Below are 24,660 nucleotides of genomic sequence, written 5' to 3'. Positions count from 1 at the left end.
ATGCCCTTGGGGCTCCCAGACCGTAGGCCTGGGGAACGCAGCCCCCTGTGAGCAGAGGCAACACAGGAGCCGCATCTCACCATCCTTGTGTCACCGAGGTTCAAGTCAGGAGCGTCTGCAAACTTGCCACAGGGATAGGAGGCTGAGCACATGGCAACACAGGCTTTAGGAACTCAGCAATGGCACTTTATACGTGCATGAAATGGTTATCTCGCCCTCCCTGAGCACCCCCCTTTCCAAGGGAAAGCATCGGGAATGTCAGGATCTCGTGGGAAAACCCGCCATTACATTAGGCTGAACTAGAACAGTTATCACAGTATTTGGTGCAGACATTTTGAGGCAAGGTGCAGATGTCCCAGGCTCAAGACTGTTTCCAAGTCACTTTTTAAGCACTCCATAACAATTGCATCAACCCATCATTTCCTCTGATGGAAATTCTCATTCCCATCTGCCTATTTCCACCCTTTCCAATCAGTTGGAAAATGCTATTTCTTGAGCAATCCCAGTCCTAACCTATGTCCTCTTAACCAAGTCCCCCCTTCATGATCAACCAGGGACAGATGCAGAGAGAGGATTGTGGTTCTACTTATTATCCAGAAAACTACTTCTTTTTAAAATGTCTTATATTTGCTTCATTCAAGATATTTAATTCAACTCTTTCTCACCCCAAATTTTATGCCACTCAGAAACACTATTCAGCCCTGCCTGGCAGCAATTACTATGGCCCGAGTTTGTTTCAGGATTTATGAAAAGGCTTCTATAGATTCTGGCAGCAGATTTGTTTGTTATTTTTATGTAACATTCATAGACTGCAAGTGATCACTGAGGGCAAGAGTGTTACTTGCAAAGAACTTCCTCCAGGTTGGCAGTAGCACAATATTACTTAAAAATAAATAAAAGGAAAGGTAGCTCAGTTTCCCTGTCCATGCACATAGACCAAGAACAGCAATGCCTTTAAATTAAAACTATGCAGACTGATCCACCACTCATTAAATTGCTTACATACTAAATTTTTTTAAAAAGCATATTTTAATGGAGGACTGCAGGTTCCAACCTACAGCTGGGTTTTACTGATGCTGAAATCCATTTGCAACTGACACATTTCACATACGCCACAGGTATCTCTCAGCTTTTGGAAACTACCTGGCTGGACTGGATTTGATAAGTGACCTGACAATACAGATGGACTTACTCCATCACCCTTCTGCTGAGCCACCTGATCACCAGAAGCTAAGCAGTTAACACTCAAACTCAAAGCCAAATTAGTTTCTCAAGTAGAAACTTAAAGACCATGCTGTCCATCAGGAAGGGAGAAGATCACAGGAATGTGGTGCTTCAGAAATTGAATTTGTCAGGTTGGAGTAGCTTAGAAGCAAGGAACGAGGTTTCCTTCCTTTTGACTTATAAGTTAATTTAAGTTATTCACCGAAATTTCAAAACCCAGGGTTGCTATCAGGATTGTAATGCAGTAAGAATATAAAAACCTCAACAAAAGTAAGGTAAAAAGTGTTGTAAAGTACATTAATAAAAGAATTGCATTAAATAATTATCCCCTTATTTGCATTGAAAAAGAAATCCTTTAAAGGATTACTGAACAAGCTTGAAATAAAATTAGCCAATCAGCCAGTTTGTATGTGGTTAGGATGACAGAAAGCAGGCTAACTAATTGTTTGTGGAGGGTTATTTCTGTGGCATTCAACCTCAGGGTCAGTTAAGGAGAAGATGATGAAGGAGCAAAGCTGAGCAAGAGCAAAATAAACAGCATGAACTACGACTAGTGCGAAAAATACGCTGTTGGTGGATTGAGGTGGGTCAAATTGTAAGCATGACCAATGGTCACCACCATCCATGAAGTCAGGGACTAAGTAAGCAAGTGATAAAAAGCTGGTGCTAAACATGACAAGGCTTAAAAATCTGGATTTATAAGTAGCCACTTTCAAACAGGCACACAGATTTTGGCTTGAACTGCCAAAATTAGTGAGTAATTTTAAAAGCATGGGTACAGAGAAGCAAACTTATTTTGTAATCGCTCCAACACTGTGGTTTTGATAACTAGACTGGAATTTGAACTTTCACTGGTTTATTTTCTGGGTTAGAGTGGGGCTGATAAGGAAAAGGACCACCTTTTCTGAGAAATATTGCATTCTGTCTGGAACAGGGTATTTGAGTGTTCAAAACATACTAAGAAGGGGGGGGCCGGGGGGGGGATCTTTTTCTTTACAAATTACCCCTAAGTTTCCATTTACAGAACACAGTCAGAACCTGGGGAGAGGAGCACCAGGAGCCAGGTGTGTGGAAGGAGCACCAAAGCCTCTGGCTCCCCGAGAGCTTCAGCTTCAGGCAGCGTTCACAGGGCTTTCGAGATCAGCAGTTTGGGAGGGTTTCACTTTGCAGGAACTTAGAAGCTTTGGGGACTTCAGCCCCAAGGCAGTAAAAAAGGAAAATAAGGTGCTTAAAAGGAGGTTTACAAACTCATCAGTCACCTGGACTTTGGTAGAGGACATGGAGCCGTAAATGTAGAAGCACCAGCGTGCCTCTCCAGCAACATCCCTTCCCACCACTGAGCCTCACTGGGGTGAGAAATCACCCCTCTTGGAGAGCTTAGGATGCCGCGCTCCCTTTGCTGGGTCACCAGCCCAACAGGTTGGACACTGGAGCCGTATCCTCCATTTTCCAGGTTTCTGAACTTGTGTTTGCTCAGCTATGCCACGCTGAATATTTGGATGAGTTCTAACTGGGGTCTTCCAAGAAACCACACACATCTTTCCTGAGGCCACTGTTCAATGTTCAAATGCAGAAAATGCCATGGCACAAAGACTGCGTGCCTCTCACTTTCTTAAAAATTAACTCAAACTGCTAATTGCAAGGACGCTTTTGAGGAAATTAGATTGCTAATACTGTGATCACTGGTCTGTAAAAATTTTGCTAGCAACTTTCAAAAAAATGCTATAAATTTCTATAAAATAATTCGGAGGCGGCAATCCTAGTTTCATCCACACAAAACCAAAACTGTGCAAACAAGACCCGAAATTCTGAAATTTACATTTTAATAGAGAAATGTTGCTGGCCAATTATTTTAAGTTACACCTTTTACCTCATCAGTGGTATTATCTGTATGAAATGAAACAGATGTCCTGGTAGCTGTCCTGCAAACAACTCACAGTTGCTTTTTAAAGAAAAAAGAGGTAAATTACCAACTAAAGACTATATATCTGAATTATCAAGATATTAAAATCCCTTTTTGGCATACTTCGCTTGCTTCTAACTTGGCCTTAGATTTTCTTATATTGTATTGAAGGTCTTTGTACCAGCTTTTACTGCTTGTTCTCTTTTATCACAGAGAAACGAACTTCAACGTGTTGCTTTCTTCCTTTCATGATTTTCTTGACTACATTAAACATCAAGCCTCCTTTAATTTAGCACACATCATCCCTAGTGAATACCTAAACCTTTTTGCTGCATCTCTAAATGACCCAGGATAATTACGCACAAAAGCATGGAGGTCACGTAGCTGAAAAGACAACAGGAACGTTTTTCCCCAAGATGAATTAAATGCTCTGAATTGTAAAAGCCATGTGTTGTCTTTGTCTCTAGCCTGGTATTCAGGCATACCTTGATTTCTTACTAGTATCTTGCAATAGGAAAAATATGTTTTCACTCAAGCTCAGGACAAGCACAGCACTTCAGGCACAAGGCTCTCGGCACAGCTGAGCACTAGGAAAGTGGAGCCGAACAAGTCAACCATAGGCAACGTGAGGCCCCTCACTTTCAAGCATGTGAACTTTGATACTCCCTACTTCTTGAATTGCTATTTGGCAATTCAAAGCACTGTATTGACTTCAGTTGCATAATATTGTTTCACAAACATATTAATGTTCCTGTTCTTGTTAATAAGCATTCCTATCCCATTACCACATGCAGCGTCAAGTGCTCTTCAAGTGCTTTCAGGGTGAATCCAGAGAAGTGCACTGGTGTCATGGTTTAAGCCCAGCTGGCAACAAAGCACCATGAAGCCGCTCGCTCACTCTTCCACCCCCCAACCCCGGTGGGATGGCCAGGAGAAAATCTAATGCAAGGCTCATGGGTCAAGACAAGGACAGGGAGGGATCACTCACCAATTATGGTCAAGGGCAAAACAGACTCGACTTGGGGAAAAAAAACAAAATCAATTTAATTTGTTATCAATCAAATCAGAGCAGGATAACAAGAAGTAAAACCAAATCTTAAAACACCTTCCCCCCACCCCTCCATTCTTCCTGGGCTCATCTCCATTCCCAGTTTTTTCTACCTCCTCCCCCCCGCAGCGCAGGGGGACAGGGAATGGCGGTTGGCATCAGTTCATCACACATTGTCTCTGCCGCTCCTTCCTCTTCAGGGGGGCCACTCCTCACACTCTTCCCCTGCTCCAGCGGGGGGTTTCTCCCACGGGAAACAGTCCTTCACGAACTTCTCCAGCATGGGTCCTTTCTGCGGGCTGCAGTCCTTCAGGTACAGACTGCTCCAGCGTGGGCTTTCCCATGGAGTCCCGGCCATCTTTGGGGGCATCCCCCTGCTCCGGTGTGGGCTCCTCCACAGGCTGCAGGTGGGCATCTGCTCCCTCGCTCCCCTCCATGGGCTGAGCCTGCCATCTCACCATGGGCTGCAGGGACTTCCCCTCCTCCAGCACACCTCCTCCCCTCCTTCCTCACTGACCTTGGTGTCTGCAGAAGGGTTTCTCTCACATTCCCACTAAATATCCCATTAAATCTGTTCTCCCAGAGGCACTACCACAGTCACTGATGGACTCAGCCTGGGCCAGAGGTGGGTCTGACTTGGAGCCAGGGAAGCTTCTAGCAGCTTCTCGCAGGAGCCACCCCTGCAGCCCCTCCCCTGCTACCAAAATCCCACCACAAAAACCCAATACAACCAACATTTGTCCCTTAGGCCACAGCTCCTCTTTGAGGACCTCCAACCTAACTTCTTCCATCCACACTTTCTGCAAGGAGCACTGAGCCCCGAGACATAAGCAATTCCCTCCCCTCATTTTACAGGTGAGAATGCTGAGGATGAGAATTAAGATCACACTTCAGCACATAAATGTCTGCCTGCCCAGAAAGAGGAGCAGAAACAAGGAAACCTCCCCTGACACAGCTGTCAGGTGAGATCCCAGATGAGGGACACCAGCCCCTGCTGTAAACCCTGCACTGGCTGGTGGCCAGCCTTGGGTCAGGATGTGCTCCAGCAAAGGGCTGAAGGAGCTCGCATCCCTCAGAGTGGGAACACGGCATTGCTACAGCCACAGCACCAGCCTCGGCAGCATGGTTTGTTCTTGATGTTGGCTTGGAGTCAACAGTTTTCAGGGGTCCCAGCTGGGCTGGACCCCCACATGGAGATCCAACACTGAATGCCCAGCTCAAACACATGCCCAGACTCAATAGCAAAGGAGGAGTTGCACTTCCCAAAACTACAAACTTAAAACTCCTGTCAGACGTTCTCCTACTACTTTCAGGATATCAAGTGAAGGCTTTTCCCAGTAAACATAGCTGAGTGCTTCTAGTCTGAGTGCTCTGAAGGGGATCGGGCAAACAAACATTAGGAAGGAAGAAAAGAAATACCAGCATAGAGCATGTTGTTAGAAACTATCATTTAGAAGAAAAGCTTCACTTCCCTCTAGGTCTGGCACGCTGAAGAGACTGAAGTAGTAGTTTGGGAAAGCTTGAAACTTGGGGGAGCCTCTGTAAGTCAATATTTTTTGAGATCTCTCATGAATGTAAGAATACATCATTATTTTCTATAAAGAGAATTTCACCTTCACATTAAGACCCAAATCAGGTACACATGTCTATTTGGCCCCCCCTTTGCAACCACGCAGTCTTGGTAGAACAAATACATCCTCAACGCTGACCCTCCAAGCAAGATGCAGCAGTCTTGTGAATGCTGTCAGCCATTGACACGGACGTTTTCCTTTCTCAACCATAGCCCCATAAAGTCTGGTTTAGCAGTAGCATGATTAGGAGTCCATGATGCAGAACAAACTGCCTGAAGACTATACAAAGGGGACACAGAAGCCTCCTTCTGTTTTCTCTCTCCCACCAAGACCAGGCTGGGATCCTTCTCCTACCTGGCTCCAACTATGAGCTGGACTCACCTGGAAGAGCAGCAGCCACATTTCAGGATGTCAGCACACCGCTCTGACATCATTAACAGATCTGGGTCACACTCATGACGCAGGCCGTGGAGGCAGGTGCTGTGCACCAGCAGTCCCACTGGTGACTCACACAGACCCCGCACCAGCTCCTGGGAGGCACCTCCACAGCCTCAGGGTGCTTCAAAGTCTGTAAAATAAATGAGGCAGGCAGGCAAAGCTCCTTTCTCTGCGCACATTTACTATTTGGGATTATTATTGACTGGGAAGTATTGACATTCCTTATTGGAAGAAACACCATCATTTCAAAAACTGCCTGCACTGAGCCATTTAAAAAATGGTTCATTTACAGATGACCAAAAAGTTTTGACAAAAGTCAAATCACTTCTTTCCAATAGCAACTTTATTTCATTTCAGATATGCATTCAGAAGATGAAGTCCTTTTTTGGGGTGAGCAATTGAACGGTTTCATCGCTAAAAAGGTCGAAGTAACATGCTCTGACCTTATCAAAAGGGTTTCTGCCCAATTATTTTTCTTAACAAAAACCTAGAATTATGCATTCCATGCAATGCCTTGCTGTTAATGAAATTAATCATTTTCCTGATGAAAATTAAATTATTTTCATTTTCCTAATGAATAAAATCAAAACATCTTATTCCAAAAATTCTCATCAGTTCAAGCTAAAAGAGAATTACCTAAGAACACAATGGAAATAGAGTTGATCACGTTCAGATCAGCGCAAATGGATGCTTAGCCTTGACACCCACTCAACATGGAAAATTTTAGCCCCAAATAGTTCAAGTTCAGCAAAGTTATAAGGAACTGAAACCTGACCCTTCTCCTGATAAGCACAAGAAAACTGCAGTGAGACTAACAGAGCCAGCAGGGTGATGACAAAGTGCCCAAGTCCTCTCTGTGAGGCAACAGAATTTAACCTTCACGGCAAAAGGGTTGCAGGGAAGCCAAGACGGTTCTCAGAGGGGAAAGCTGCCAACGGGCTGGACATCCAGCCCTGTCTCCCAGCATTAGGATGCCAGTTGGACCCAACTGGCTTTCAGTCACCAGGGAGCAGCTAGCCCCAGGCCTTCCCTGGGAAGCTGAAGACTCCAGGAGGATCTCAAACCCTTGGATGGGCACACAACGTCTCCATTGCCTTCTGCACGTATCCTATCTCAACCCAGCTCTACCCTGCTGCGCAGAGCAGGGACTAAAGTGGACTTTTGGCCATGTAGAAACTCCCTTTCTATCTGGGTCACTGTTTGCATCTCTCTGAACCAGGCCCATGATATCATAAAGAAATGCATGAAGCAAAATTATTGTTTTGCTCCAGCCCAGCTCCCGGGACCCATTTCTTTCCCCAGTCAGCAGCTCATCTCAAGAGGTCCAGCTACCAGCTGCCAGAGGTGATGTTCCTGATTCCCCACCACTCTGCAGAGATCCAACATTGTCCCTCAAACCCAGGTGAGGAGAGACTCTCAATTCTGCGCCCAGTTTTCCCTCTGTGTGCCATCCTCTGCTTCTTAGCATCTCCCATGCATGGTACTTTTCAGTAGGGTGGTTAGGCCTTTTCCACCCTCCAATCATTAAAAGCCTGAAATTTTTTCACCTTAAAGGTGAAAAAGGAAGCAAAGAGAAATACCAGCCCCAGCTGAAACAGAAAGGAGAATTTTAACAGGCAAAATATCATTATTCTGTGGGTGTAGACCATGTGCCTGGGGTGCTACTGAAGGCATCTGGCAGACAGAAACATAGAATAGGAGAGGTTAAAGCAGCAAAAATACTACAGTATATTTTCTTGGGATCCTAGGATGATCCAGAAATCCTTTTGCCCAGTTTCTCCATACATGACCCTTACTCTGACAGATTGCACTGTCAGGGTTCCTCTGCTTCCTCATGTACAATGTGCGGTCATCTTAGTGAAAGCAAGGCAAAGGTAGCAGCAGTTTATTTATTTAATTCCCCAGTGGTTTATCTAGCCATATCCAGCCCAGTCATCCCAGGAATTCAGCTGGGAGGGACATTAGGCCCGGCATACCCTGGATCAGACGGTTTGCAAGAAGCAGCTCTTTGCAATGTGCTGAGTGGGAAAGGGCTCAGCTCTGCAGAAGCTTGTCTTGAATCAGGCTGGTACCGATCAAGCGGCTGCAGCTGGCTGCCAGCATTCAGCTGACACATTCCTACCACGTCAGGGTGTGCTATAAGATGCTGCTGTCTAGCCATTCAGTCTTCAAAGCCAATAGGATACACACAATTAAAATGAAGAAAATAGACGAGGAAAACATTCCAAGCTTTCAACAGGCATTAGCCTGTCCCAAAACCAAACCTTCTGCCTGCACAATACTTAGTGAGCTGCGTGCCATATGTGTGCAGAAGACTAAATCCCCATTTAGCAGCCGAAACAGTGGTACCATCACACTTGTGCTTGCGCTGTCGCTACAGCCCCTGTCTTTGCACGACTTTCCTCCATCCTGTAACACCAGGTAGGCAGTACTGTGCATCTCATGATGCACTGCACAGCCTCTGCCCTAAGCCGGAACATTTCCCGAGTCACCATCAGACTCCAGCTTTGGCTTTCTTGTCCGTGTAGTCCCTGACTCCAGGCTCCTACTGTGAGGATTTCAGGATGATTGCAACAGCACTGAGTGCTATTAAAGACTCAGGTTCAGTTTTCAAGAGTAGTTTGCACTCTCTCCCGAGGGAAAATTTCTGCAAACACAGCTTAGACTGAAGTCACTGAAGACAGCAAGAAAACACAGTCTTGGCTTGTTAATAGCACTCGTTAGAGCCCCTAGAAAAGCTTTGTGCAGGTGTCCAAGAAGAAAGGAGAAAAAGAGACGGGGGAAGCACAACAGCACAGGCCCTTTGCCCAACAGCTCTCTCTGAATTACGTCCTCCGGCTTTAAAGCCGAGGCTGTAGCAGTGTAAAGCCATGCCAGCTGCGTCCAGGGCTGCTGTGGCGAGGGAGCACGGTTCCCCCACCACACAGGTGCTTGTGCTGCACAGCTGATGGTCGCCAGCACGGGCAGCAGCCCCACCACCCCCTGAGCAGTAAGAGATGCTGGTGTGATGGTTCTCCACTCACCGGCGTGACCGCCTGTGCTGCAGGACCCGCCAAACCAGCACTCTTGCTCAGCCTCAAGTCAGGGTTGCAGAGACATCCGTGTGCACCCTGGTAGTGTCCTGAAACGCTGCAAAGCCTCTCGTGCCTTGGGTCATCTCTGCTGCGGAAAGGCAGCCCAGCCAAATGGAAGTCCCTTCGGGGCTGTGCTGGAAGCTTGTCTTTTCCAAATACGTCGAAAACAGAAGGCCAGGGCTGGATGCAGGTTTGCTGAGATCAGGGCTATTCTGGTGCAGACAGGCTATGTGCTGCTGATAGGGAGGATTAATGAGCCAGGCTGCTCATCCATTGCAATTAGAAACAACACTACAACTATTTTGGTGCCATTTCTCTGCAGACTGCTCAAACAGCTTATCAGCCCCTTCTATATCTCTGTGTAATCGTGGCTTTGTTAAATATAGGATGGTAAACTGCCATACATAAGAATTGCTCTTCATTTAGAGCTAAGGTGCAGAGGACCATTTCCTAATGCTTATACAGCAGTAGAAAGGGGTTTAGTGAATGGCACTAAGACAACTTCAGTGTCACTTTGTGGAAGCTAAAATTGCTCTGGCTTTTTCAGTGCCTATAGGAGAGCTGGACACACTGAGGACCTAATTTGCTCTGGCTTCAAGAAGGGCCTCAGCATCTGATGCTGTAGCTAATCACCACATCTATCAGCAACAAGATGAAGTTTTAAGAAATGGTTTTGTGACATTAGTAAAGAAAGAGGAGTTCTGGCTCCTGGGCTCTGTTCCTCACTCCGCTCTGTGACCATGGACATTCCTCTCACCCACCCCAGCTGCAAAATGGGAGGGACAACACGTATCTGAAGGATGAGGTCTTGCCTCCTGCTTCCACAATGTTATTTACAAGTGTGGGTGATACTTAGGGGCAGAGAGGACTCCCAGAGAAACCCAATCCTGTCCTATAGCCAACATACCATTTCACACAGATCCTACAGAGCTGTAAACATTTTATGTGCCTAGATTCCCTGACAAAGGTTAGGTATTCATGACCATGCACCAAATCCTCCATACACATCAACAATTCAGAGTAGGAACTGGGCTCTTATTTCTGGCTTTCTGAGATTTTTTTACTGATGCTACATGGGCAAGAGTTCAGCTGAGTCAGCTGGCAGCAACAGCCCACCCAGTGAGCTCGAGTTTCCCTTTCAGGCACTGTCAAAGACCCCAGCCCAGAAGAGCCAAGCCCAGAGGGGTTTCTCCATAGGTCACACTCCAGCAGGATCAACAGCTGGAACACAGCTGGACTCCTCACCACTCAAGGAGCACAGCTGAAAACCGAGGAGGGTTTGGAGAAGGAGCACAAACCATCAGTGTGCTCCTCAGCACCTATTTGCCTCCCACTGGAAATAAATCCCTACAAACTATTACCAGTAACCGCAAAAGTTTGGTCTCTGGTATTGAAGTATTACAAGACAGAGCAAAGCAACGCAAGGCAGATGCACAGCACTGCATCAAAACTGGATGCCTTGAAAAAGAGCTTTCAAATGGGCGCTAGAGGGGCAAAGCTTTGTTCAGGACTGTCGGACAGACCTTTGAAAACATAAATGGCTCCAGATAAGCTCCTCAGCCCAGCTGCCAATATCTCACAGGTTTTCAGACCAGCATCCTCTTCCATCACCCCGATGGATTTTAACAAATTACCAGAACGTGTTCTCAGGGAAGCTGCTGCCTATGCTTCTGACTAGATGTTTTGCATCTGCCTGAGTCCTGGACCAGAGAGAGATTTTACAAATCCAGTGGCTCTCTAGAGTCCCTGCATCACAAACTTCTGTCCGTCTTTATAGCAACTTACTACTCTGCTCTACAACGTGATGTTCTTTATATGCTCCACTGGTGTCTGCCAGAAGTGCAACTTGATATGAAACCCCCAAGTGCCAGACAGCTCCTTCATCTCTCCATGACAAATAAATCTTCATGATAAATCCATGCTCTCCAATGTCACCTCTTATATATAGACAATCAAAGAAGGTAAGGTACAGCAAGTAGAAGTGTGAAGACAAGGCATATGAGTCAAATTACATTTAACCTCTGGTTTAGTGCTTTTACCTATCAGAAATAGTTTGTTACATGTTTTAAAAAACCCTAACATGAATCAGGGAGTACAGTTAAGTGTTTCTGTACTGTGCTGAACTCTCCCCCTCCCAGATACAGCAATTCTTATCCTCAAGAATAAAACTTTAGGTTATTGTTCCTCATCACTGAAATGAGCCCAGCCCTGAGGCAGGAGCTCACAGGCTCTGTGCTCACTCTGACAAACTCACATCACAGCCCAGAAACATGCCAAACAGACAGGCATCTCATGGTGGAGGATTTAAGCCAGACGGGATCCAGCCAAATTTGACAGGAGCTCAGACAGCTTCTGAGGCAAGGGACCACATCTCTACATACTCCAGGATACTGGCTCCATAAAGATGCAAAGAGAAGATCAGCCTCTGAGTCACCAGTGGGATTTCTGGCTGCACACTGGGTAAGTCCTGCTACAGCTCACTGCACACCTGACAGGCCTCCCCACCCTGGGCAGCACCAACTACAGACTGGCATGCCACTCAGCAAGTGATCACAATACGTAATTTTGTCATCCCAGCAATGTCCCTTGTTTCTAGTAATGAGGTGGCTGCAAGCAGAAATTGCTGCAGGAGACAGTCTCGGGCTCTGGCCACCCTGGATAATACCCAAATCAAACCAGGAGCCCATCAGGGTGGCTGAAAACATTCATCCCGCTGCAGTACACCTTCAAAATGACCGGCTTTAAATCGCTTTCCTCTAGTCTGAGGAATGACAGTGTTGGAAAAGATGCAGAAGACAGCTAAAGCAAGACAAGAAAGGAGCCTGCTCCTCCATCTCATGCTCCACTGGGACAAGAGTCCAACAGAGGGAGAGGAGATAGCAGAAGAAAGCAACCCCTCAGCAAAGGGAGCACCCGATTTAGCAGAGAGATTAAAATTGCACCCGGCACTGGGAGGATTCTGGGGGCTGGCAGCACCTGGGACCACGGCACTGCTTGAACCACCTCCCTTTGCTGCCAGCAGCGGCACGCTCAGGGGGAAGACTAAGGGCTCTAATTATCAGCTACGGATGTCAGGCTGTGCTCAAACCATTTGAAACCTGCTCATCCGTAACCTCCTCAGTGGTACCTACAGGAGCAGCAGGCAAACATGCCACAGGAAAGCAGATACCTGCTAATGAGACAGTCATCAACCACTTGTTATCTCGCTGTGATTACCTCCTTAACTCAGTCAAGAGATAGCATGCTTTATTTTTGTCCTCCCTACTGAAACAGCATCTTCAGTTTCCGAGAGGCTTTCCTGCTGCTGGTACTGCCCACGCCAGGAGCCACCTCCACTGCGGCCGAGTGGGACCCGAGGCCGAAACGCTCCCAGTCTGTTCAGCACTTTCCCACACCCCTTGTGTCTCCTATCTCGGTCTCATCGGCTCCTGCATGTGCTTTTGAACACCCCCCCTACAACAAGTCCTTGGCACATCTTGTGACCATAAGGTAACAACGCACTTCCTACACAACTGCTTCATCTTGAAACACTCCTAGCCTCTATCTGTCAAGTGGGTAGGAGAGGGACCTTTGATTCATCTTGCCTCAAAGGACATTAGCACATTTGCGAAAGGTAGAGTCATAGGAAGCCTCAGAAAATCTGACTGCCAAGACAAAAAGGGGGATTTGGTTCGGTCCCCAGTGTGACCCAGAAAAACAAAGCATCCGAGATACTTAGCATGGGAAGTTAAACAATCTCTTGGCTCTGAAAGTCCAACCTTAAAATCAGGATACCTTGCAAGATCAATGAATTGAACAGTTTTAGCTTCAATAGAGATTTACAGCAGGTCTTAGCACTCTCACACACTGATAGTTCACCATTTGGTAGAGTTCCCAGTTTGTAAAGAGAAAGTAAATTCACAAGCAGAAACAGCACTTGCTCCAACCATCCTGCCTTGCTTTGCAAGTTGGATCTCAAGGACATGTTCACGAGACCTGGGTCTTGAGGGCAGTGCTCTCAGAAACAAGCACTCAGGGACTACCCCAAGCTCCCAAAGGGGAGAAATGGAAAATAAGTTATGAGGTAATAAATTTTCCAGGACTGTACCTATTTTAGCATACCTCACACACAAGCACGCAATGCTGACGCTGAGCAGCGAAAAGCAGGTCCTGTCCTCGCTGACACCCCCGTGTGCATCAAAGGCTGAAGAATGATTTTCCCAGTTTGTGTTTTGTTTTTACTGCGCCCCACCTCAGAGAAGCTGGGAGCCCGTTGCAGCCACTGGTTGAGCATGGGATTGGGGATCAAGCCTCAGTTCCGACCTTAAAGTCAGAAATAACCTTTCTGGAGGTTTCTGTAGCAAAGCAATGCCGATGTCTGCTAAACTCCTTCACAACTGTAGCACCAACCCCTTCAGCCTTGCTTCCTCGTAGAAATGAGGGCAAGTTTTTATATTTTTTTTCTGGCTAGGAGCATGTGATGCTCAGACACGGGCTTTCTACTGATGTGCAGGCACATATTCATAGTGCATCGTGTCAGGTACCAGAAAAGGAGGCACCTCCAACACACGTGCACACAGGCAGGGCACCCAGGTGGTCTAACACTCATATAAACGCTAGCTGAATTTCTCCTGCCCTCAAACATAAAGATGTCAAGTGATTATTCACTAGCTTCAATAAACTCTGCCTGAAAAAAATCAGCATTTCTCCTCAGCCCGTCCTCCAGTGAACTGATTCCCAGGCTGCCATTTCCCAGCATTGCCTTCAGCGGGACGTAACCCTCCCGAGCTCCTCTCCACCAGCCCAGCTCCAGTCCCCTCCAAGAGAAGGGGTCTGCACAAAGGAGGGCTTTGATCCAGCTTATCTCCGCTACCGACAGACCCACAGCAAACTGCTCGCTCACAGCCTCGCATCGCCCTGCCCCATCATTTCCGAGTTCACCACGCTGGAGAGCAAAATCAGGCAGTACTTCTCACCACGACGGGCACAAAGGCCAGCGGGGTTTCTGCGGTAGGAAGCCCTCCAAACTCCACGTTTGTGCACGCAGCAGCAATGCTCAGCCTTACCAAGGCAAATGCATCGGCCCCTCTGCTGCCAGTAACTTACTCAGGGCTGAGAGGGCTATTCTTTGGCTTAAATAAGAACCAAACGCCAGAACTTACATGGCTGAAACCTTGATCCTGATCCAAGGCAGCACGTGGCGGCTGAGGCTGAACCAGAGCGGACGCGCGGCAGGCCCCCCTCCCCGCTGGAGACGTTCGCATCAGGCCATTTAGCCCAGGAACGAGAAAACAGGAGTAACAGGGAAGACCCAATTTTGAATCTAGTCCTCCCTCCCCTCACGCGTAGGAAGGCTGTGTCCCAGGCAGGCAGCTCGCACGCTCCCCTTGCCGAATAACCCGCTTCCCTCGTGGAGCATCAACGAGCATTTCCCTCATGCGCTGTTATGCAGCGCCTACAGCCACAAACACGGGCTGCAAGGACCAACTTTTCAGCCAGCCCTCAGCCCTGCCGCTGCTCGCTCCTCTGGCAAGAAACAAAGAGTTTTTCTAACCTCCTCCCTGCTATCAAACAACCTGCACCTGCAGTTCATGGCGAACAGCTGGGAGAGGTTAGGCCCAAACACAAGGAAAGGGGTGAGGGAGGGAAGGAGACCATCTTTACTAAGGGACCTCCTTCCTCCTGGAGCACGATGGCTCCCAACCAGCAAACGGAAACTTCTCTGTCCAGCCACTCTCTCCTTAACCCCACGAGCGGTCACAGCCCGAGAGGTTTTGCCTCCTGGGCAATGCTCGCTGCCAAGGGCATCTCAGCAAAAGGACCAATATTGATCACAGAAAAGAATTAAAAAAAAAAAAAAAATCAATTCCAGTAGAAAAATAATTTAATAAAGGGATAAGTTTCAAGAAAATATCTGTATAATAACAACATTATAAGTAAAATGTCCACAAAAATATACATGTCTAATGTGATTATACATAAGTTTTCCGACAGGTCCTGTTTTAAACTTGGTTCAGTCCATCTATGTTTTCATCTAGGAAAAACCTTCACTGCTATCAGACTTCCTGGGATATATCAGTTTGCACAACAGAATCATACGAGAAATATTTTCCAACTCATTTTACGCTCATACAAAGAAACTTTAGAGTTGGCAACGGTCCAGAAGAGATCAGGTTATACCATATCATTAAAAAAAAAAAGTAAATACAAACAAAGAAAGCAAAAGTCAGCCACCTAAGGGACGTTGTCAGGCAGAAACATCAGCCCTACAATACACACCACACTTAACACTGACAGCTGGAAAAGGAGGGGGATGAAGGAAAGATGGGTAAGAGAGAAGGGAAAACCCCAGGAGGAGGATTCCCAGGAATCGTGGAACTGCTAAAGGAGGGGGCTATAGAGAAGCCAGGGAAAAGCACACACAAGACCAATGTATTTCTAGAAACCGGACAATTTTTTTAACAGTAAGCTAATGGCAGTAAGATGAAAAGCAATCAGTTGAGAATGTTTATCTCTTATTTTTCCAAACGGCTACTGGAGCTGTAGAAATAACAAGTCTGTCACAAAAAGCCCTCACCAATAGTGCTAGTTCAGCTGAACAGCTCCAAAACTGATGCACTTCCAGGAGAGAAAAATCTGGTTACAGAAATTGAAGGATGCAAGAGTACAGCAGAAAATAGCAGAGGACAGGAACGAGACACTGAAGAGGAGATGCCAAACAAGACATCACTTTTGTCAAAGGGAGATGAACACTGCAACAAAAAAACAAAACAAAAAGAACAGAACAAAAACCCATCCCATAGAAAGAAAATGGAAAATTGCTAAAGAAATAAAAGGACACACATTTTCCAAAAGATTTTTTGTTTTATAATCAAATTCTTTTTTTACATAGACAACTGAAACACACCAATATTTTGTGCGAAAAATATTTTTAAATAAACTTTGCTCGTTCTTGATTTTTGTACATTCTGATATACATATGCAACAAGGTTTATGGCACTGTAACCAGGATCAAAATCATATAAAGGAACGAAATAATTGCTCTCATTTATCCTTTCTGAACCAAGCTGGCTGCCGTTGCACTATTAGACTTTAAAAATTGTCATCTTATTATTAGTGGGCAGCCAACTCCAATTGGTTTGAACACTCAAAACAAACCCCAAATTATTATTGCACAAGAAGCCAGTGAAGGCATATGGCATAGAATGATCAAAGTCCCTTACTGTTAAAACCTTACACCCCAAAATAGAAAAATAGAACTGGAACATGAAACACGCCAAATAAACTTTTTTCTTTTCTTCTTTAGTTTGAGTCAGGAGTGTGAAAAGTGCCTTGCAGAATTTTTAAGCTGCTCCGATTTCCTTTGCATCAGTGAGCGTTTTGCTAGGTTATCTTTAGCAAAGCCTTTGCAGAACAAAGGCCCTTATGCTTCAGGGAGGTTTTTTTCTGCTTTGTTTTTGGCTGCTTCTGTTGCGTCTTCAACTTCGGTTTCTTCAGTCTATGAACCTGCACAGACTACTTAACCATAAACTCTACAAGTAGCTAGAGAGGAGGGAAAAATAAAAAGGAAAAAGCCCAATGTTTCTTCTTATTATTTTGATTTTTAAAAGTACTCCTTTTGCTCCGAAGCCTCCCTGCTCTGCCGGCATCTGGGAAGGAAATCACAACAGCATCCCAAACATGGCGAAGTTCTTGGATCTTTTAAAAACCTTTCCTTACAAAAAAAGGTTTTTATTCACAAAAAGTTTGCCACAAAACCCCCCTTGAAAGCTAAAAAGAAAAACCCACAACCCACCCGTCGCTGCCCCAAATCAGGTGAAGAATAGGTTAACCCCTTCATTGACCACCTCCTCACAGCTTCACCATCACACGACGGTCTCTACGCCGATCAACTTTGGTGTGAGGATTCGCGGTGTAACACCATTGTTTAGATCTTCTTCAAACTCCAGTAACTGCCCCATAAAGTTAAGGTTAGGAGAAATGATTGGTCGTTTGCCTTTCACAAATTTATAGGCATCCGTCATGGTCATGCGTGTGTGCTTCATTAAGTATGCAATAACTATGGTGGCAGATCGGGAGACACCAGCCTGGCAGTGGATGAGGAGACCTTTTCCACACTGATGAGCTTCCTCTGGAAATGAGAAAGAAAGGAGAAAGTAAGATTTTTGCCAGTTTGTAAATTAGAAAAAGCTCAGTACAATTAAGAGAGGAACTTAATGTGAAAAGTCCCTTTATTTGATTACAAGCACACCAGTGTCTCCTCCCCTTCCCCTCCAGTCCATCTTCCTTTGGGGTTTCAGAGTTACTGAATGTGAAACACACAGGCCAGCCTAACACTGAAAATCCTCAGGTCCACTTTTATCTCTTTATTAGACCAACAGCACATTGAGAGATGCCGCTGCGCTGCTCACGTGCGCTGCCAGGGAGCATTTATTTAGGAGGTCAAGGCCCATGACAAGGCAGCTCGGGCTCCACCTCTGTCACAACGCCGCATTACGTCGTCATCTCAACCTCCCTGTCGCTCAAAGCAGGACACCACCTTTTCAAAAAACAGGTCTTTTCAGATTCAATTCATAACAATACATCTGTTTCAAAGCCCTATTCTTTGAGGCTTTTTACAAAGCTACTCTTGAAATGAGCTTCAACAGGGCACTCTGCTGTGGTGTCTCTGCAAAAGCAGGAGCTGGATCCAGTTTATACCTCACTGGTAAGAGGCCTCAAATTCTGATTCCTCGCTTCCTGCATGTCAAGCTCTGGATGTTTTGAACTGGTCACCTTCAGTGGTGTGAAAAAGGGATTTGCCGTCCCTATCTCCTCGTGGTTCAAGCACAGCATTGCATTCTGCTGAATGCTATCCCTCCAGAGCTTCTCACTGGGAGCAGTGGGCAAAGGACGAGGTGGGGAGGGAGGGAAACGTCAACAATCACGTGCTCTCCACCAAGATATATCACTTAGAGGGATGCAACCTGGGAAGGATTTAGGGAGGACGGAAGGCCCTGGAACCACAGGCTAATAGGACACGAGAAAGAGGAGAGTCACTACCATACCATCCTCATATCCCACAGCTTGCTTTTAAAACAGGAGATAAAGCTTTCAAGATGTGACATCTTATTCTTTTGTTTTAATCTGCAGGATGAGCAGGAATTTAGTCTGCAAGTTTTGGCATGAATCCAACCCCACCAAGAGTATGGTTCATCCTACCCCACATGTTCAACCTGTATTGTGAAAGCATAAATGAAGCAGACTTCCCTCTAGACATTTTTGCCAGTTAGTCTTTCAGAAAGCTGAAACTCTCTAATGCATTTTGACACACTTTCCCAGAGAGTTTTTGATGATTTCACTTCCTATGGCTTTAGTCTTAGCTAAACCTGGGTTTGGTTGTGGGTTTTTTTTTCAAGACATTTAAAGAAACATAGGCCAATGATCTGCTGTTTAAACATTTCCAAATCTTCTCAAATGCAATTTAAAGTTTACCCTGAGGAAGGGAAAGCTTTGACTAGTTACTTCCCCAGCTGGCTAAACTTGCTATGAAGAAAAACTCTCAATGGAGAAATATTTGTTTATTAAAAACAGAGACAGACCCTCAAGCTGTAATTATTAAAAAGGAAAGTAAATGGGGTTTTGAAAGACTTTCTAAACCTCTTCTGAGCAAGGCTGCTTTCTCTGCCCTTGGTAAGATCATAAGCCAAACGCTATCTTTTAGTGGTTTCGAGAGCTCTAATCCTGCAGTTCATAGGGATGCTGGGTGCAGAGATCTCCCTCCCACCTCCAGAGGACCTCAGAGCTTTGCAGTTTCTTTACATAAGCTTAGCCTATTGCATCTCCTCATCTTGGTGAATTCAAAGTTTAAGGTTTTACTGGATTTCTTGACCCAGCTTTTCTTCCCAAAGGATCAAAGTGAGGTTCCCTCTTCCCTGCCCTCAAAGAGGGCTTCCCTTCACCCAAAAAGGGGTGTTCACCTTCCCACACACATAGGAATGAGCAGTTTGGGGAGCTGACAGCACTACTGGTAGAGCCGGGGTTGGGTTAAGAACACTAGGGAAAATCTGGTTTTAAGTAGAGATCCTTTGGTCCTCTCCACTGTAGAGGACAAGCCCAAGGGCTCCAGACAGAAGTTCTCAGTGATAAGACTCATGCTTTAATGCTGCACTCCATCTGAACTGCAGTGTAAGCAGTGATTTACCTTTTCAGCTTCACTGAAGTAGCATGGCTACAGACTGCATGCATCAGCGCAGGATGACCCCCTGCCAACCCAACCACAGCCAGACTAGGCTGACGAGCTGTCTGCTTCAGAGCAGGCATACGGCAGAGGCAGATGGGGTCAGAAGAATATGCTGAGCTTGGACCTCCTGCCCTGGGACCCAGTCCCACAACTGGGGCCCAATTCTTGCTGAGCCCGAGAGCACCTCCACAGGGCCAGCCCAAGCAGACTCAAGTTTCAGGAGCCATGTACCCACACCCTGACTCGAGGGCCATAAACATTGATCGTTTGAGGGCAGGGAGGAAGACAGCTCTGCACCCACTTCAGCATGGAGTCAGCTAAGAACCTAAGCTGTGACACAGCACAGAACCACACTTCTTCTGTCTAGTCCTCCACCATCAAGGCTGAAGTATGGGTAGAGAGATTAGCCCAACCCTGGCACAAGAAAATAAAATTATATGTCAGTGGTCCCCCCAGCATATTTCAGAAAACATACTTGCGCTGGGGAAGCACAAATGGACATTCACTATGCTGCAAAAGCTGTGCCCACAAGAGACATAGAGGGGCAAGGGAAGGTCCTCAAAAGCTTTCAGTATCACATGCTGATGTCCTCACTGACCAGCCTTGCTTAAAAAGGCCATCTGGCTTTAGCCTAGATGACCAACCAGAGCTGAATGCACCCCTAAACTTGGCTAAGTGCTGTACTGCGTGGATTGTAGCAAGGTTCAGAGCAACGTGGGTAACGTTGCTGGGTCACTTCTTCAGCAACCTTCCCAACAAGCTGCATGTTTGTGGTGAACTCTCTCACACAGCCTAGAGAGTTTAGGGGCTTATTAATACAAGTTTGCATCACAATCCAGTCATCCACACATACACTCTGAAGTTACAAATCTAATGGCAGAACAAGCAAAGTGTGAAAGTTCATCAGTTTTCTCATGAAATTAAGTTAGGAAAGACTCAGCCATCATTAAGTATAGTTACTATGAAAAATTGGCTAGAAGCCACTGTGGAAACTAGGAACGCAAAGGAATCAAGAAGAGGGGATGACAAAAGTCTCAGTTTTCTGGGGTTTCCTGAATTTGTAAACCTGGAGGTAGGCATCACTATCAATGTATAAAAATTGTACCCCCAGGCTACTTAACTGGATATGCCAGAGATGAGAATGAGTAGAAACATGGATGCACTCAGAATTTCTGACAACATAAACAGAAGTAAATATGGCATTACACAGCCTTCAGGGTAGTTAGCAAAGCAAAAAATTCACTCTAGATTCTAACATCAGGTAAAAAAGACAAACACAGGAGTATTTCCAGTCAAGGGTAATTACCAATGAACTCAAAAGCCTCTTCAAAATACTGCCTGAGATTCTGCTTGTTGCTGTCAGTGGCCGGGAGCCGCTTGTAGTTGAACATGCCTTTCTCGTAATGGTACAGGGGCAGGTGGGTGGTCACATTGATTATGTAGCCTATGTTCATCCTCTGCATTTTCTCCAAGTCCTGAGCATCGTGCTCGTTTCCGAGGAAGAGGAAGGGCAGGATGGGGGTGAGCTCAGCATTCTCGATGTCTGGCGTGGTGGGGATGGACTGAGGTAGCGTGGGGGGCACGGCGGACGCGCCGCCCCCTCCTCCCCCCTCAGGGCACTCTTGCAGCTGGAGGGAGTTATCGCAGAGGTTTTCATGGTTCTGCTTGAAACCACTGAGTCCTCCTGGGAAGAGAGACCAAGCAGATATTTTGGTTAGACACCCCGAAGTCAGCAACGCTTTGGACCCACCTTTCTTCAGAGCACGTGCTGGGGCCACCAGGACTGGAGCTGGCTCTATTGTCCCCACCACCGCTGTCACGGTGACCAATGCTGGGCATGACCGCCAACGGCAAGGGCGGCATGAATCAGCAGCACGCATTGTCCTCCTCTCCACAAGGCTGACGGTGCCAAGGAACAGGCTCACAGACAAACATGCCTCTGTGCAGCACCAGTGCGCTGCGGCTGCCTCACCTACAAGCCCGTGGGAGGCAGCAAAGGCTGGGGGGTAGGAGAGGGCAAGACAAAAGGCATTTTTCCAAGATGGAAAACATCGCCAAAACTACGAGCAAATGGGCTAGCAGCACACCAAAGCAGAGCAGTGAGACAGCTGGGACAGTCTTTCGGCTTTACCTGTCCACAGGCGGGGCAGCCCTGCAGTGCATCCCCCCCATCCAACACCCCCGAGGAGGGGTGGGTGCAGCTCATGCCAGCATCACTCCGGGGAACCCTACGTACGCGTTTGTACGGCTGAACAAAAGAAAACCGTTCCTTGTAACCTAACAGCGACTGAGGTGCTCACTTAACATGTGGCCAACAGCTCTCCTTTTTCTGCCCCGGTTGCCTCAAAATATCTAGCAAGAGTTATTTTTAGGACATTAATACGGATTGGCAAATGGATCCGAAGCAGGAGGGAGAAGTCACTTTTTTGGCTCATGCCTCCCCTGGCTCTATTGCACATCTTGCTGGCTTTTTCAAGCAGCATTTCCCACCCCCCCAACCCCCCTTTTTTTTTTTTTCAGGAGGGCGGCTCCGCAGAACTGGAGCAAGAAAAGCAGACCTTCTTTCTACACCTCATTCGGCAATTACATCAGCCCCAGGCTCCCCACCTGCCCGGTTTCCATAGCGATTACACAAAGCACACAATGACATCAGCTGGCATGACATCAGCTCTTTGAGCGCAAACAATACAAGAAGAACTACTTTGTGTAAGGCCTTTGGTAGGAGGCAGCGTTCCTGGGAGCCGCTGATGTAATGCTAACAGGTGGCTCCTCCAAAAGAAAAAGGCGGAAAGAGGAGAAATGCAATGATATATCCCCCGCCTCGCCCACAAAAGCGCACGTTTATGTTGTACCAGGATACTTGGAGTCATGCACCACATCGAGACGGGCCAAGTGTTCAGATTCAACTGCATTTTGTTAAATGCAAGCCAAAAAAAAAAAAAAGCAAAAAACAAAAACCCAGGAGGGAGGAGAGCTACGCTGAAGTTACTAGAAAGAGCTACACTAGCCAAAATAAATGCTGAATGTCACCATCCCAATAATGTTATTTTTAAAAAAAAAGCAGAAAAGAGCTTAGTTGTCTTCTCCATGCTCTTTCACAGTGATCTAGCAAAGGAAGATTTTAAAACAGAGCACAACACGCTGCCAGATGGGCTCTGGATCACACACAAAGGGCTTCGATGCCTACGTCTTGAGTGCTGCAACTCCAAATGTCCATGCACCTGCCCACAGGGTAGGACCCACCCAGGGACCATCTCTGCGCCCTACAGAGTACTCAATGAGCATGAGGCACCCAGACTAGGTTACAACCAGCTGAGGCCCTCTAATACAAGTGCCCTTTTTATTGTCCAGATTTCTGTCCTTCACATGCTTGCCAGTAACTCATTTTCCCAGAAATCCTTGAATTGCCCACAAAACACAGAGTATTACCCCCACCTCAGAAGCATGCTAGTCTGTTTCTGCTGTTTACAGGACACAGAGAACACAGATCTGCCTTAAAGTTCTCTACTCGCGAGGCTGTTACGACAGGGGAACAGGACGGGAAGAAGAGCAAGGACAAAAACCTGAGCTCGACTGCCAACTGCACCACCTGGCCTTGACAGGGTCTGAAAAGTCTGCTCAGTCCAATCAAGAAAAACAAACACCACTATGGTCCCTAAGCTGAAGATGTTTGAAGTTTCATCCAAACCAACAGCCCCAGCCCAGAGCCGAGGCTAAAGGCTAAGCCCTAACCCACATTCCCATCCTTCTGCATAGGCAAGCAATCCATTCAGCTTAACTACTGCTGTTTAAACAATGACCAGAGCATGCTGGGATTCACAAGAAAACCCCTAAAAGGTAAGCTGCTTTAGTGACTCCAGAGCCAACACTCATTTTCCATCTCTCCTGCAGCCTTCTGGGAGTAAGCTGCCATGGGCAGAGGTAGGATCCCATTGCTTCATCACTCAGGTGCAGACACACTGATGGTGTGGCAGACACCATCCTGCTTCACCAGCCAGCCACCCTGCAAGATACAGCAGAGCTGGAGAGTCTAGAGCGAGCTCTTTCCTCACCACCTCTGTCCTCCTCTCAGGGCCTCTGCCTGCCCTGTTGGCCAGAAGACACTGTTACTCCTGTTACCAACTCTTCCTCAGTGTGAGCTTTGGTCCAGCAGGTGAGAACAGGGAGGAGAGGACATTACATTGTGCAGAACTCTGTTATCACTGTACCCAGAAGAGATTAAGAGGTGCAGGGCAATCCCCACCACTCCAGCAGGAGCACCAGGCCAAAAGACAGGAAGACAACCCCAAATACACCATGCAGAAGATGCCCAAACAAGTGGAGTAGCCAAACATACAATAGCTTCATCCACTATTTCTTTCCTGACATTCACCAGTGCAGAAGTCACCTTTCCTAATGTCAGTCTACATCCTCCCTCTCCTTGCTTTCCTCCCTCATGCTGGCAGGGAATTAAAAAGTCAGTTCAATCAATACTTAAAGTACCATAATCAAGCAACTCTCAGAGCAAATATTGCTGAAACAACACGTTGTTGGGGAGAGGATTACTAACCTGAACTGGCTCAGACATGTGAACAAGGGAGGACTGGACAAGAACACTAGTACCCAGAAGGATGCAGCAAAATGCAGTCATTAGCTGAACTCTAAAGCCAACAGTAAAAAGCTTAGCTTGGATCTGCACTGCCATACAAGTCATGCAGGTCCCAAAACAGGATCCAGACACCTCATGAGTGCTGTTCCCTTAATCCACTCTCGCCATGCTCACCACACATGATCCTTGCTCCTAGCTAATTTATGAGGCACTAGGGTAATTTAAGTGGAGGTCATGCATGCATAATGCTCAGGTTTTTCTAAAGCTTGTGAGACTACTTCCCAAAAAAGGTCCAAGCAAGGTTCGTTATGACCAGTCAGTCAAAGAGGGATGGACTTTCCATATGAAGGTAAATACAATGTACAAATTCAAATGCTTCTGTATTCCTTTGTCGAGCAGCTGCTATTTCAGCATTTAAAATCTTCATGCAGTGGGGGAGAAGCGGTGGGAGAGAAGAGGCTGTACCAAGAGAGCAGGCCAACACATAGCTACTGCAAGCCTGATCCGATTCATTAAACTCAGCAAGGACCAAGACATATCACTGCTACTGACAGCAACTCTGGATCATGAGGAAGCTCAAGGTATGGATGCAGAGGCTCCACTCGTCATTGTA

General features: G+C 46.5%; 1 protein-coding gene across 2 annotated transcripts in view; it reads right to left on the bottom strand.

The window, feature by feature from the left end:
* Positions 1–15,103: 15,103 nt before the first annotated feature.
* The window catches only part of DUSP10 (dual specificity phosphatase 10), a 30,899-nt gene continuing 21,342 nt past the window's right edge, over positions 15,104–24,660 (bottom strand). For both annotated transcript variants that reach the window (XM_069800082.1, XM_069800081.1), the window contains exons 3-4: positions 20,766–21,143; positions 15,104–17,368 (exon numbers count right to left, since the gene is read on the bottom strand). In XM_069800082.1, the coding sequence (XP_069656183.1) occupies positions 17,103–17,368; positions 20,766–21,143 (644 nt within the window). In that variant the 3' untranslated portion in view covers positions 15,104–17,102. The remainder of the gene's footprint in view (positions 17,369–20,765; positions 21,144–24,660) is intronic.

Source organism: Haliaeetus albicilla, chromosome 13, assembly GCF_947461875.1.
Source record: "Haliaeetus albicilla chromosome 13, bHalAlb1.1, whole genome shotgun sequence".
In the NCBI taxonomy this organism is placed as follows: Eukaryota; Metazoa; Chordata; class Aves; order Accipitriformes; family Accipitridae; genus Haliaeetus; species Haliaeetus albicilla.
Note: the sequence above shows the minus strand (reverse complement) of the source record. Positions and strands in the feature narration are given on the sequence as shown.